At 39.4% G+C, this 16575-nt stretch overlaps 1 protein-coding gene across 2 annotated transcripts in view; it reads right to left on the bottom strand.

The window, feature by feature from the left end:
- Nucleotides 1-221: 221 nt before the first annotated feature.
- The window catches only part of LOC124552470 (transmembrane and ubiquitin-like domain-containing protein 1), a 58133-nt gene continuing 41779 nt past the window's right edge, over nt 222-16575 (bottom strand). For both annotated transcript variants that reach the window (XM_047126746.1, XM_047126745.1), the window contains exons 4-6: nt 12199-12383; nt 5579-5736; nt 222-1615 (exon numbers count right to left, since the gene is read on the bottom strand). In XM_047126746.1, coding sequence (XP_046982702.1) covers nt 1314-1615; nt 5579-5736; nt 12199-12383 — 645 coding nt within the window. In that variant the 3' untranslated portion in view covers nt 222-1313. The remainder of the gene's footprint in view (nt 1616-5578; nt 5737-12198; nt 12384-16575) is intronic.

Here is a 16575-nt window from a genome sequence, read left to right on the forward strand (position 1 = left end):
GGCAATTTACCTTAATTTCGTTATGATGCCAATGTTTACTCATCAATGTGTACACTGCAGTAAAATGAGGAAAAATATTAATGCAAACAATTCTCTTATCTATGACAGAGACGCAGATTGTACTCATCAACTAATGTACCATAAATAATGGCAACAAAAACAGAAACCATGCACTGAATGTGTGCTGAATAATTACTTTCCAACCACATGTGGTTGCATATAGCAGAAATGAGAATGAAACAAACAGGAAACAAGGAAACCAGGCTGGGGGAGGGGGGAAAAAACTGTTTTGAAACTCGTGCTGTATACATCAAATTTTCCTTTTGGGTAACACAGTCAGAATTAATTCTCTCCAGTAATGTACCAGTGGCTTGTCATAGTCTGACAGTCATTTCCAAACACAATTTTACACTGCTGAGTATGAAAAATCAATCATCATGGGAGACTGAAAGCTTTGAGCCACACTAGAAACCAACTACTTGTGCTCTGATGTGTAAAGTACCGATATCATACACAGACATTGCAGAATCCTTAATTTCACCCAACTTATGCCCAATGCAACTGTGTTTCCTTGCAACCTTTTCCATTACAACAATGCTGCACGTGAAGCCCTTCACTACTAGATGGCACTGAATAAACCTTCCCTGACAAGCAATGCATACAAAATAAAATATGTGGAAATATCATACAGCCTGTAAAGGGAGTGGGAGGGAGAGGAGAGGAACTGTATTTATCAATTGCCCCTTACTGTCAGAAAATTATCCTTTTCAGTCTTACAATTACCAGCACAAATTTAGTCTCCCATGATATACCTTCTAACAACAAACATCCTTCCTCACAGGTGCAACCTGCAAAGAATATGGAAATCTACAGCACCAAAAGTGACAGAAACCGTAGCCATAATAGTGATTAGAAAAGTGACAAGACAAGGAGAGCGATCCTGGTTCAAACGCATACTCAGCACACAATTTTTGTCTGCCTGTACATCATATTCTCTCACACATCAGTGGAAAGTTCTTTGTGACTGTAAGATGACGAAATCGCTCTGTCAGATTGTTAGCAAACCTGGCCGACATTTAGAAAAAAAATCTCTGAAGAACAGAGATATAATTGTTTCTTACTTTATGAACAAAAAGAAGTGGGTAATCCATATAGTTACCCTTCTCCTTGACAAGTATTTACCTTCACGCATCTCGGATGGAAGATACAGTACGCATGTTTCTGATAACAGTTTAAAATTTTCCACTCGGTGACTTTCGAGTCACGAGGGACAGACGGTAGGAAAGTACGCCCGCACTGCGCACTTCCTCCCCTTACTGGCGCACGACATCCTGGTCCGGGATGTAGGTGCCTAGCACAGTGAAGGCGACAACCCCAGTGAGCCCGACGAGTGCGACGGTCGTTGTGACGCTGAACAGCTGGGCGTACTGCAGGCGGCAGTACCAGGCCACCCCCAGCGCCAGGCTGAGAGATGCGAACAGCACATTGCCCAGGTCCCACTCACGTCCACCTTCTGTCCCCGCCGCTCCGCCCACACCAGCGTCACCGCCCCCCAGTGTGAGGCTGCCCCGGAGACTCGACTGCTGCGAGTGCAGTTGAGAAGATGACCCCACACCTGATTTGATGAGCCAAACAAAACACAATTACTAAAACAATTACAAATAGAAAAACTAAATTCAGATAATACATAAGGTAGCTCACCGCACAATGTTTATTCCTATTTGTGGATTCATATTGCTAACACCAACATAATTTTGTCTGCACGAATCCACAGCCTCAATATGTTTTTCAAATGAAAATATTATCTGCTGTACAATTTTCACATTTATTTGCAACCAGGCAATTTTGACTTTTTAGTCATTATCAACCAACCTATTAATATACCAAAACACAGAATAAAACACGTGACACTTATAAAAGAAATGTGTAAAGCGTAGATGGGTGATGCTGGGGAAATGAAATAGTCACGGCAGGCAAAATACACTAAAAACACACTATGAAGGAATTATCCAAATTGGACAGAAGTCATTAGATGTGATGTACATGTAGGGACAAAAAAATTATTACAATTTCAGAAAAAATAGAAAATTTATTCATAGAAAAGAGGTTCACAAATTGAGCAAGTCAATGATGTGTTGATCCACCTGAGGCCACTATGCAAGCAGTTATATGGCTTGGCAGAGGGTTATCATGACAAACTGTTGGGGGACTGCAGGATATACAAAGGAAAATGGCTGTCAGAAAAGTCAGTTATAGTCAACATCCCAGATTTTAAATCCCTATCAGAAACTATCTCCCCAATAACCTTCTAATCAGGAAACAAAAAATACATGATCATCAACACACATGCACCAACAAATGATTGCAACAGAACGAAAGTGCAAAAAATTGAAGACTTTTGGGAACATGTGGAGAAATAACAAAAACACAAAACACCAGAAAGAAATATCAAAATTGTAATAGGAGATTTTAATGCATAACTATGCAAAGAGAAAAAGTACAAGTAAATTGCACACTCAGAGACAGCCACAAACAGGAATGGGGAAAATCTCATACATTATTCTCAAAATTATGTCAACAGAATTCCAAAAGCCAAGACAAAAACTCACAACATGTAAAATGTCCAAAAACATTTGGAGAGAATTCCAAACAGATCGTTAGCATAACAAACAGAAGCATAAGAGAAGTTCTGGATGTGGAAACATGCAAAGAATCTTTGAGTCTGACCTCACTTGCTACAAGTAAGTGTTAGGCTAATCCCTAGAAATGAAAAAACTGTAAGAACAAACCCATAATAACTGAAGAACGTAGTCTCCCACAACTACTAAATATTTAAAGAAGGTCTTAATTTACCAAGAGCTGCTGATACAATTTCTTTACTGAACAATCAATCAGTCCACGGAGCATCATGTACGATGATGAAAATTGCTTTCATGAACTTGAGATGGCCCATTGATTGAAACTGGCTTTTCAAAAAAAAGAAATTTTATCATAAGCTCTTGGCGGTAAACTATAACATTCTTCAAAGACAAAATTATTGCAAAAATTAATCAAAATATGACAGAAAATTGGAAACCTTCAGAAGACAGTTCAAAAGCCAATGCATCTGGATCAACATCGCACAAAATGCAACTTGGAATCAAGACTACTGAACTAAGAATCGAGGCATGCAAGAAGTTTAGCAGTAACATAACAACAGAAACATGCCAGGATTCCCACGAAGTCTACAAAAATCCTTGAAAGATACTAGAAGAGTGAGAACGTCATATGACAAAAGTACACTGAATGAAATTGAGGAAGACTTCAATAGAAAATAAAATGAGAAATTTCTACAGAATATTCAGGGAAAATATAAAGGTTATTAGCCTCCATATATCTGCTACAAAATCACAGACACATCTCTAGAAACAAATACTACTATACAATCTCTAGAAAAAAAAAGATGCTACAGAAAACTGCAAAAATTTTTTAAAATATTTGACAAAAAATTGTCAATTTTTGGAAATATAATGTAGCCAGAGAGATAAATCTACTCACCAAGCGGCAGCAGGACACACACACATGAAAGTTAAGGATATTCACAAGCTTTCTGAACTGGTGGTCCGATCTCCTGGCAGAAGTGTTGAAGGGCCAAATCATGGGAAATTTACTGGACGAGATGAGAAGGAAAGAATGATTGTTGGGGACTGCACCAGATGAGATTTGAAAACCTGAGAGCTTAAAGGTTGAAGCTAGGGTACTATGCAAGACAGAACTTACCAACAAAACATCGTGCAAGAGATGAGCAGAAAGCTAAGTGCATTGTACATGTCAGAGGTGGAAAATAGAGATGTCAGAAATAAGAGAAAATTAAAAGTAAGCGAAGAAAGGAATAGTTACTGAGAAGAAACACAGAGAGCAAAGAAACACATAAATTAGGGCCAAGTGGGTGATGAGAACTGAGAACATTTTGTAATGCCAATTCCCAACGGCAGAGTTCTGAGGAACTGGTGTCTGGAGGAAGAATCCAGATGGCACATGTGGTGAAATAGGAATAGAGGTCACAACTGCCATGTTGTAGAGCTTGGTCTGCAACAGGATATTGTGTGTTGCCAGTACATGCCCCCTATCTATGCCCATTCATCCTAACTGATAATTTGATGATACTCAAACCAATGCAGAAGCCCAAACAGTGTTTACATAACAGCCGGTATGCAATGTCTGTTATTTCAGAGGTGGCTCTACTTTCGAAAGCATATGTTTTGCCAATTAAAGGGCTGATACAGGTGGTGGGAGGATGGTGCGTAGGGCAAGTCTTACAGTGAGGATGGCCCACCTTTAAGCTCTCTATATTAAAAATGAAGAAATTCCTCCAGCTGTATTTAAGGTGTCAATTTTATTTTGGCAACTAGTTTCAACGTTATAATGACGTCATCTTCAGGCCCATACACTTGTTGCTGTCAACTGAGTGTGGCTGATACGAGAAGTCAGCGGTGAGATATGGACATGCTCCACACCATCTTCCAAAACACTTTAAACAAAATTTGAAATTTTTCCTTAACTTTTTCCTGCTAGCGTGCTCAACGGTAAATTTATAACACACAAACTCATCTGCAAAGTAATCAGACATCTGAAGCTGTTTTATACACAGAAATTCAACTTTAAAGGATCAGAACTTTATGATAAACACTAATGCGAGTTTTGTATCTAATTTATAATGTACATGGGAGAACCATGTACAATTTAAGTTAAGTATCTATTGAACAACAAACCACAGAGAATCCACATCACTTCATATATCAATCTCAAACTTGTTCTCATGTAATGTCCACATTTTTGTACATTGGGACCACTGTTTTGTACTTCCATCTGCATTTGGATACATCCATCCGCATTTGGATACATCACTAGAATAAATTTGATGTTGGTGCATGAAATTATGTGGACTGCCAGTGGTTTGTTGTTCAATACATACTTAAACCATATTTTACATGCATTATAAACATTCTGTTCCTATTTGATGCAGATCACAGTAATGTTTGTAACTGGCTCCACATGTGTGGGTGGGCTAATTTCCACACTACATGTGTTGTGACGCGCTAAATAGAGGTTATCTGAATGGACGTAGAAGGTTGCTTCCTGTGTTGAATTAAAAATACTGCTATTTGTCTTTTTTTCCTTTACACACACACCCACATATTTTTCTGTCTGTGTTTTGGTATGTTTATTGACTGCTTAATAATGACTTAAAAGTTTAATCTGACCAATAGCAAACAAATTTGAAAACTGTACAGTCCATAAATAACAATGTTTCCATTTGAAATATCGACATTATCGACAGGCATTACATCAAAATCAGAATAACCAAGTGATCGACAGTTAGCAGACTACAGAACAGCTACCGTAGCGACAACCTATTAGAGACAAGAACCAGTTCCATCTTCTGTTTTGCTCAGAGTTGCGCACCGAAGCAATATGGCCTTTATGGTCTCACAAGGTAAACTCAGCACTACACAGGTTAATGGAAAATGCAAAGGAATTGGCACCAAATTGCACAGCTGCAATGCTTTCTACCATGTGAGCCTGGCACAGTGCCTACCTGTGCTTCCTGGGCGCGGCGTGTGCACCAGGCAGTGCACAACGCAGTTGTCGAACAGGCCCAGCTGTCGCAGGGTCTCCGAGTCACTGCCCAGCACCTGCCCGTTGAAAATCAGCCGCACCAGTTTGTCTGCCGACAGCTCAGAAGCGAAGTGCCTCCTGTAACACACCAACCAGTCTTGTTCTCAAAAATGATCACCTTTTTTTTTTCTTTTTCTTTTTTTTACAGCTTGCAGGAAAACTGGGAAATAATGGTAAAAACCATATGAAAATTTAAAAAAAAAAAGTACTATGAGAGCAGAGCCCATGTCAATAAATGAGTATCTTCATTTGTCGTTACGAACATAACGAGAAAAAATGTTGTGAAAGTTTGATATATATGGGGTGGCCAGGAAAAGAGGGTACCCGTGTTATACTGAACGTGATATCTGAAGCTATCTGAGTGTTGCTATTTTTCTTAATGCTGGTGCGGTGCTCAAACAGTGGCACGTTATGTCGAGTGGTGGTTTAGTGATCAGTGCTGTGATGGCAGTAGGCAGTTTCAAGCTTGTGAATACAGTTATACAGAATGTCTTTTACAATCAAAAAGTGTATAATATCACTTTTTTTACATAAATCATTTAAAATGTTAAATGATAGGTTCATGACAAAATATCCAGAGACAGCTGCTCTTGCAAGGAGTGTTGTGGAGAAACTGATCACTACATTTAGAGCAACATGTTCATTCAGTAACACCAATGTCACCATGTAAAGGAAATTTTTTCACCCGAAAATACTGAATGTGTCTATGGTAGAAGTTCACGGAAATTAACTACGTATCTATTCTCCCAACTAAACATCAAATGAATATCATGCTAGAAGACATTGAGGTTGTTACATATGAGAGCATACAAAGTAGAGTGAAGCAAACAGTTAAAACCTACGGATTACGCATAATGACAACAATATTGCAAATGGTAATTCACAATGTTGCTGATGGTTATCTGTATCCAAATCTTTTCTTCAACTCAGACGAGGCCTGGTTTCACATTATTGGGTACATGAACTCTCAAAACACACACTATGGGTCAACAGACAATTCCACAGAATGCTTTGGGGTGCCTCTGCATGATCTGAGAGTAGGTGTCGGGTGTGCAGTTTTAGGCCAACAGATTGTAGACTCCATTTTCTTTAACAACACCATGAACTCTAACATGTATGTAATAGAACTGTTGCAACTATTCATAGCACAGCCATTGGAGGAAGAACAAGAGTGCGCGTTTTTCGAACAAGATTGTGCTCCAGTGCATATTTCAATTTTCGTGTCAAATCTCCATGAAACTTTCAGAGAAGAATGTACAGTTTCCAAAAATTTATGGCATCCCAAACCACCACCACCCGAACTGTCTACTTGTGATTTCTGTTTGTGGGGTAAGAAACAACCTGCATGCAACTGAAGAGTTAAAAGCAAACATTCACAATGCAATTGCCGAAACTGTACCAAATGATTAGGCAAAAGTTTCCAGAAACAAGAGTTGTGTATCAAAGATTATTATATTGTCAATGTTTATGGTGAACACTTTCAGCTCTTCTTGTGAACTACGGAATGTTCAGTACATTGTTTTTCATAGCAATAATTTACTACTCTGTATTCTGAATTTACAGTAAATGAGTGAATTGTCTGTATGTTGTTTATAAGACATGAGGCTTCTTTTATTTTGGCCACCCTGTATTTGCTGAACAACGAGGGTAAAAGTTCAGTTAAAGGTATTAAAAATTTAAAAGATATTTTGATAAGGTGTTACAATATACAGTAGAAGTCTGATAGTCTGGTACATTTGAGACTGGCCATGGCAGATTATCAAAAATGCCGGATTATTGGGAAGTACCTCTTACTGCTGGTATAGGCTAAGCCATACAGTGAAAGTAGCTGTAACACGGTGTTTTGCAGTAATATGTCAATTAGCAGAATTGTTAAGTTAATAACTTTAGCTCAAAATTAGACCAGTACAAAATTTTTATTCGACACATTTAGTTAAATAAATGTACTGTACAATATTTTAGTTTGGCTTAAAAAAATCTTGAACATCATTCTGTTTTCAGAATCGTTGTCACTTGGCACAAAAGTTATTTCTAATTATAAGTAAACCAACAACTTCAGAGGCATTATAATTAGTATACAGTCAGCAAAAGTGTTGAATTTATCTACGGACTTTGCAGTTTCTGCCCAACTGAGTCTCTCCTCTCCTCCTGTTTTCTCACCCGAGTCACTCTCTTCAAGTATCTGTATAAGTTGAGGTTTTACTACACTTTGGATAATGTCCTCCTACTCAAAAGGTTCATCATTATCCATTTGCATCCACTCTGCAAGTTGTTCTTCAGATATGTGTTCCAAAGGATTGTTACTGGTTACACTTCATACAATGTCCAAAACTTCAGACACTGATTCAAAATGCCGTTCCTCCTCGACAATCTGTGATGTTGGATCATAAACAGGATTTGCAGTTGGCCAAAGTTTTCTCCCACAGCATCGTAAAATAACTTTGTACTCGAGCCTATGGCGGCATTACAGCATGCACAGTATCTTGTATATTAAACTTTTTCTGAAAGTCTGTAACATCACACTCAGCATTTAACAGACTGTGAATAAAAGAGACCCTATAAAAACATTTAAAGTTCTGGATTACCCCTAGATTCAAGAGCTGAATCATTGATTAAGATTATGTGGCAGAAATGTTGTAAATAGTTTTCCAAAACTAACTCAGCTACTAGTGGATGTGCTTTATAGTTGTCCAAATGAGGGATGGCTTGCTGTCTTCTGGTGTACTGAGATTTCTAAAGCTTTCTTCCAACTTTACCAATTACAAAAGGGGTTATTCAGTGGCTTCCATATTGTACTAGCACATAGCACAACTCTCTCTCTCTCTCTCTCTCTCTCTCTCTCTCTCTCTTCGCCCCCCCCCCCCCCCCCCTCCTCCTCTCCCTGTCACCCCTGGCTAGAGTGGGTCTCTTTCATCAGCCTAGTAAATTTGATCAGCTGTTAGATTATTACCTCTGATTATTTCTTCATACTTGTCTTTGTATTTATCCGCTGAGTCTTGGTTCACTGAAACAGTTTCTCCAGTTACATGAGGTCTTCAAATTCCTTGCCAAAACCTGAAGTTTCTGAGCCAACCATCAGAAAAATTGCATTCAGTTTCTGCAATACCGAATTTCCTTGCATTTTCAATAACCATTGGCCCTGTTACCAACTTTCCTTCAGAGCGTACTGCACTGAGCCATTTATATAATGTAAAATCCAACTGTTCCAATTTTGGCTTCTTAATATGTGCCTGAAAGCCAATTTTTCAGTTATTACCAACTGAGTTGGGCTGTTTTGGGGGAGGAGACCAGACAGCGAGGTCATCGGTCTCATCTGATTAGGGATGGATGGGGAAGGAAGTCAGCCGTGCCCTTTCAAAGGAACCATCCCGGCATTTGCCTGGAGCAATTTATGGAAATCATGGAAAACCTAAATCAGGATGGCCAGAAGTGGAATTGAACCGTCATCCTCCCAAATGCGAGTCCAGTGCACTAACCACTGCGCCACTTCGCTTGGTCTTACAGACTGAGAATCAAACTACATTAGTCAGTAAACGGTCAATGAACCAATATTAAATTAATTCATCAAAATATTTCTATTCTTACCTCTCTCTGGGCATTTGATGATTTCCAATTTCTGGTCGATGGTCAGAGTTATGTACTTGCATTTCTCTCCTGATTTGGAACTTGTAGAAGGTTTTGGTTTCGAGAACATTGTCCCTGCTTAAATATCAATAAAACTTCCGCAAGCTACTTCAATATTTACGTTCGCTACAGTAGTATGGATCCTAGTTTGCAAGGAAAAAACAGCTTTCAATCAAAACAATGAACTGAACCTGTGTGTGGTAACAGCCGAGATAAGCTCTGTCAAGTTCAAATGCTACCAATTGATTCCAAACAATGTCGATTGAATCCAACAGTAGCAGATGTGTAGTGGAGACTTCCAAGTAGTTTCAAACTTGAGAGGATGGTGTTGGAAAATCTGATGTTCTTGATTGTTTGATGGTGGACTGATAGAAGTCTACTATACTTGAAGAGATCATCATCATCAGCCATGTCCATCATTAAATGACATGGCCTTTCCAAGTATTGAACTCAGGTATGCCTGCAACTAATTCTTCCACGAGTAATGGTCTAGCGAAATAGACAGCTGATTCCATCGACCTCCTGTAAGTCTCTGTGCCAACGCTCTGGCTGTCTTCCTCATGATCTGTCTGTCTCTTGAACTCCATTCCATCACCGCCTTTATTCATCAGTCGTAATTCCTTCTGACAACACAGACATTGCCATTTCATAGGCCTGTTCTCTCCAAGGGTGTCCATGACATCGATAACTGGTCCTGTGTCTTTTGTGATTCTTTCATCTTTCTGTGTAAATCCCAACACACACCTCTGCATGCCTTGCTGCACAGCTCTAAGTTTCTGCCTTGTATATTCGTAAAATGTACAGTACTCACTGCTGTAACGAAAAATGGGGAGGACAGATTGACCAAAAATATTTTAATTTTGGCTGTAGATAATAGAAACGCTTGCCAGTCTAGTTCAATGTGTCGAAAGATCATATTTATATGCCGGAAAATTTAGATGAATTCTCTGACAGTGTACAGTAGTGTGTTTTTGAGTTGTACATTTCCAACCATGCTCCATTTATCAGACTTAACATTTACCTTGGAAAGGGTTATGTTCAATCCCACCTCAGCAGTATGCAGATGGTAACTGCGTGCGCTGCACGAGAGTATAAAAAATAACAACGAAGTCCACACCTTTAGCTGCTTAAAGGTGTTGATAAATATCAACGGAGACTGATGAAAATGTGTGCCCTGACCGGGACTCAAACCCAGGGTCTCCTGCTTACATGGCAGACGCTCTAGCCGACTGAGCCACCGAGGACACACAGGGTAGTGGACTGCAGGGACTTATCTGCGGCATGCTCCACGTAAGACCCACACTTCCAACTTACTGTTCACACTCTACCTTTGTAGCACCCCTGCCAACTATACTCATTACTCGCGGCAGTCAATCTACCAATTCCCGTAAGAGTTTGAGCAATGTGAGTGCATCTGCACTGAAGAAGATCGGAGATAAGCCCCTGCAACCACACTATCCTCTGTGTACTCAGTGGCTCAGTCCGATAGAGCGTCTGCCAGATAAACAGGAGATCCCGGGTTGAGTCCCGGTCGGCGCACACATTTTCAACTGTCCTGTTGATATTTATCAACACCTGTAAGCAATTAATGGTGTGGATTTCATTGTAATTTTACTCTTCGAGAGCTGCAAGATCACCAATGGTATCTGTTCTTTCGGACATGTCCGAAAGAACAGACACTCATCTTCATACTGAGAGTATTGTGTTTCTAGGTCTAATTTGCCTCTACTTTGAAAATTTTTTATTGGCCAAACTGTCAAGGAAGCAGGTGTGGTGATTAAACTTCATTATCTTTGAGCTTAAAGTCTGTGATGAAAGACTTGACGAGGCGAAACTCCATAACTGTTTATGTGTTATATCCCCCTGACAATTCTGTGTTTGATATACATTACCTCGGCATGTATAAGAAATATCCAAAAATGTGGGATCACCTTGTAAGTACACAATTCCCTTATCAATTTTTGAAATATTTTTATGATCGAAATTTCCTGGCAAATTACAACTGTGAGGCAAACAGGGACCCAAAATTTGAGTCCCAATCAACACAGAGTTTTAATCTTTCAGGAAATTTTGAAACAGTGCACACTCATAACATACTGTGTTCTTTTGTAATTCAGAATATCAACTCTTTTTAACACCTTTAACAACAACAACAACAATAATACATACATCATAGACTGATTTACCACAAATACCAAGTTACAACCTTCTTCCATTAAATGTAAGTACAGTAACAGAGAACAGTATACACATCTGGACCAGCATGATAAAGATAACTTTGGTATCATTAATCTCAAAATCAGTAAGATTTCTACAACTTGAAACACTTACCCATGTCTAGAGTTCTACAGTATAAGGATGCACATGGTAGCATCTAAACATACCAATACACTTCAAAGTTGTTGGCTACCTACTGAGAGACACGAAACTAAAGGAACAACAATAAAATAATATGTTTTGGTATTCAGATTAGAGTCTATTTGAGGAAGAATCTTAAACTTATGTTGATGGTATGTGGCAGTAAACTGGAAGATGAAAAAAATGAATGTAGTGTGGTGAAGGGGGTACTTGTCACACTTCAAATCAAAAGATTCAGGGTTCATTCCTCAGTCCTACGGCTTTTTTCCTCTCAGTTTTCGCTTCTTTCACCTCTGGAAACCATTTTTTAATGTGAAAAATGCCAGCGGCACAGTGGTTCAGAATTCACATTAAACTGTTGCTCTTCCTAAAACTAAATGCGCAGCTCGGTTCCAAGCTAAGAGGAAGGCGAGGGCATATCACATCCAACACGGCCACCCCAGGGCATTACCAATTAATGTCAACCCTAAGTTATAAATTTCTTGATTTGGCCTGACAAAGTTTCTGATGATATTTTGTTTCATACACAGAAAACTCATTCCACATATTTTCAAATACCTTTTAAACTCCCCCAACCGCTCATTCAGCTTGCCATCGACGAGTTTCTGATCGTCGTTGAGGTACTTCAGTCTGATACGTATGCAGTCTCCGGCATCTTCTGCTGCAGAGCTGGCTTCCTCTGCAGGTGGAGCACTAGCTTCCACAACAACATCAGACGTTGCATTTGGCTCTAAAAGAGTCACCTGAAATCAATTATTTATGAAATAGAAAATGCTGAAATGACTGTATACACAAAGATATGCAAAAGAAGTTATAACTGCACAGTTCGATTCAGTCTGTAGTAAAGGTCACTAGATTTACGGATCCGTATGCACCAGAGAAACTTTTGAAATATGGCGTTACAGGAGAATGTTGAATATTAGATGGGTACCTCAGATAACTAACGAGGAGGCACTGAATGGAACTGGGGGAAAAAAATTATGGTTCAACTGGACCAGAGGAAGAGATTAGTTTACAGTGTAACAATACAAGTCAAGATGGATGTAACGGGAACTTGAATAGCGTATTTGCCTCTATTGGTTACGGTAGAGAGATCAATCTTCCGGCCCTGTCTGTATATTTATATATAATATTGCATGAATAAAGGCTGAACGAGTGTAAAGCTATCGTTAAAAACGCACGCCGCGCGATTTGTTATGATTTGGTCTGTCATAATAATAATAACATGCTTTTGAATACAATTAAAATATAACGGCGATACCTGTTTAGTGTTATTGGAAATAATATGTAGTAAATTAATGAGTAAGGTAGCCGATCCTATAAGAAGAGGTAAAATTGGGCATATTGAGGTGTTTTGCTTTATATTGACGAAGCCAATGATATGGCGTCATTTTTTTTCGTTTACTCTTAGAAATAAACAAGTAAAGCAGTGCTAATTGTGCGTAGTGAAAAATATAGGGGCGAGTTTTAAATAACTATGGTATACAATCAGAGTAACAAAAGAACATTTAGTTACACGAAATCGCGGATAGCGAAGTGCGGTCATTAAATTGAGTACACCTACAGGGCGAGGGGGCTCCAATTTATGAAAAGGAGAAAAACGTTAACTTTTACGCGAACTCTTAATAATTGCGGATCGGAGAGAAAAGTGTGTAATTGTCTTACGCCTAACAAACATTCGTGGAGGCGGTGGCTAAACTAGAAGAGTCAATTACAAAATACTGTATCATTATCATTGACTGTTGGTATCGAGAAACCAAAACTGTTCATCAAAGGGTTTCGATGGAACTTGGGAGTTAGGGTTCAGGCACTTGCATATACTCCACATCTGAGTGTGAATGAGTGGTGAATGCGAAATAAAACTGTGAACAAAGTTACGTTAAATAAAACGGAAGAAACAAGACAGTTTGGTCGTATCTGTTATTATTCCATAAACTGTAACATTTCTTATCGTTGTACGAAGCCTTTATAGACGATCGTTATGACAATTTGCTTCGAAGGGATCTCGTTACGAGTTAAGTTTTGGGGACCTGGTCAAGAGGGGGTAGTTCGTAGATCCCAACTACTGCAGCTATTCTGGAATCAGGTGCTACGGTGACCGTTCTGTGTTGTCAATGACTTAAGGTTACCGTATCTCATGCTCTAAAATCGACGCGCCTTTCCACTTGGTGTAACGGTGCCTCACCGCAACAACAACAAACCGACGACGAAGGAAGATACGGTAGAACAGGACACATCGTGAGGCATCAAGGAATCACCAGTTTGGTGATGGAAGGAAGTGTGTAAGGTAAAACTTGTAGACAGAGAACAAGAATATGTACAGAGTGATTCAAAAGAAACTGAAAGTAACTGTACACACTCTGTGAGTGTAACGTATGCATCAAAATAAGAGAAACATGTTAAATAAAGTTAATCTCTGATTGCTTTATTCCAGATATATGCAGTTGAGTAATGATCACAAGTGCATCACAATTCTTTGTGATTGAAAAGTAACAGTACACACTTTGTGGGTATAATGTATGCATCAAAATAAGCATAAAATGTTAAATGAAGTTTTGTGTGAAACTGCTTTATTTTATAGTTATGCAGTAAAGTAGGGATCCCTTCATGTCATTGCTTTCTGAGAAGAATTACTTTTGTGGTGTCTTCATTACCCTTGTGATTCCTACTTTACTGCATACTGTGTTCAAACTGATGTCCAGGTAGACAAAGACAGTGGCATGTTCGACATCTTATCACTCTCTAGCTGTTGCTGGCTCTGTCAATCTCATTCTGCACAGTTGTACAACAATTTTCAGTTTGCTGCTGTAATTGTGCCACATTTTGCAACACCGTACACGAGCTCCTGGAGATGGCCCCAAGGGTAGGAGTCCAGGGGTCAAAAGATCTGGCAGGCCGAGCAAATGGTCCTGCACAACTTGTCCACTTAAAAGGATAAGCAACATCGAGATGCTCTCTCACTTGCCGACTGAAATGTGCAGCAGCACAATCACGCATTAACTGTAAATTGGTTTGTGTAGCAAGTGGGACATCGTGAAGCAAATCGTCCAATTCGTGTTCCAAAAACTGTCAATACCCTTTTGACGAAGCAAGCTGTGATATTTTTACTTCCCCTCTTGTTTTACTATATGCCCCCTTAAAATTCATTTTTTCATGTCTGACTAATTATCATTAACATACTGGAGTATAATCTGCACTTTCATAAAAGAGAAAGGTTGGCCCTCAGTTTTAAAGAATATAACACGTGATCTAATTTTGTGCTTAGTTTTATGTATGTAATTGATTTTCTAATTCATTTTGACTATTCCTAGTTAGTATTATTATTGGGTGAAATCAGTAACTGTTTTGTAACTGAAATTCTATTGTTGACTTATAAACAAATATAACTTCTGTACTAATTGTAAACATTTGGAGAAACAACTAATAGTAGTCTTAAAGGATCAATTTGGTTCTATTCGAAAACATGCTAGCAAAGCCAGCCCTTAATTAATTCCAAAGTAATCAACAGTTTTGTCAAAAGTATTTTTTGGGTTACAATATCTGTTAATTTCATCATTTAAACAAATAATTCGGCCTAACTCTTGTAGTAGAAGAAACTGTTAAAACGAACCAATTTTTCGATGTATGCAGTTAATTGAAGGAGTGAGGTTTTAATTATGATTTCTGTAAATTAAACATCAAATAATGTGTAGTTTCAGTGCCTATTATTGTGAGGATGTACAGGGTGTTACAAAAAGGTACGGCCAACCTTTCAGGAAACATTCCTCACACACAAATAAAGAAAAGATGTTATGTGGACATGTGTCCGGAAACGCTTAATTTCCACGTTAGAGCTCATTTTAGTTTCGTCAGTATGTACCGTACTTCCTCGATTCACCGCCAGTTGGCCCAATTGAAGGAAGGTAATGTTGACTTTGGTGCTTGTGTCGACATGCCACTCATTGCTCTACAGTACTAGCATCAAGCACATCAGTACGTAGCATCAACAGGTTAGTGTTCATCACGAACGTGATTTTGCAGTCAGTGCGATGTTTACAAGTGCAGAGTTGGCACATGCCCATTTGATGTATGGATTAGCATCGGGCAATAGCCGTGGCGTGGTACGTTTGTATCGAGACAGATTTCCAGAACGAAGGTGTCCCGACAGGAAGACGTTCGAAGCAATTGATCGACGTCTTAGGGAGCACGGAACATTCCAGCCTATGAATCGCGACTGGGGAAGACCTAGAACGACGAGGACACCTGCAATGGACGAGGCAATTCTTCGTGCAGTTGATGATAACCCTAATGTCAGCGTCAGAGAAGTTGCTGCTGTACAAGGTAACGTTGACCACGTCACTGTTTGGGAGAACCAGTTGTTTCCGTACCATGTACAGCGTGTGCAGGCACTATCAGCAGCCTCCATGGGTACACTCTGTGAATGGTTCATCCAACAATGTGTCAATCCTCATTTCAGTGCAAGTGTTCTCTTTACGGATGAGGCTTCATTCCAACGTGATCAAATTGTAAATTTTCACAATCAACATGTGTGGGCTGACGAGATTCCACACGCAATTGTGCAATCACGTCATCAAGACAGATTTTCTGTGAACGTTTGGGCAGGCATTGTGGTGATGTCTTGATTGGGCCCCATGTTCTTCCACCTATGCTCAATGGAGCACGTTATCATGATTTCATAGGGATACTCTACCTGTGCTGCTAGAACATGCGCCTTTACAAGTACGACACAACATGTGGTTCATGCACGATGGAGCTCCTGCACATTTCAATCGAAGTGTTCATACACTTCTCAACAACAGATTCGGTGACCAATGAATTGGTAGAGGCGGACCAATTCCATGGCCTCCACGCTCTCCTGACCTCAACCCTCTTGACTTTCATTTATGGGGGCATTTGAAAGCTCTTGTCTACGCAACCCCGGTACCAAATGTAGAC

The sequence above is a fragment of the Schistocerca americana genome, chromosome 10 (genome assembly GCF_021461395.2).
Source record: "Schistocerca americana isolate TAMUIC-IGC-003095 chromosome 10, iqSchAmer2.1, whole genome shotgun sequence".
Classification (NCBI taxonomy): domain Eukaryota; kingdom Metazoa; phylum Arthropoda; class Insecta; order Orthoptera; family Acrididae; genus Schistocerca; species Schistocerca americana.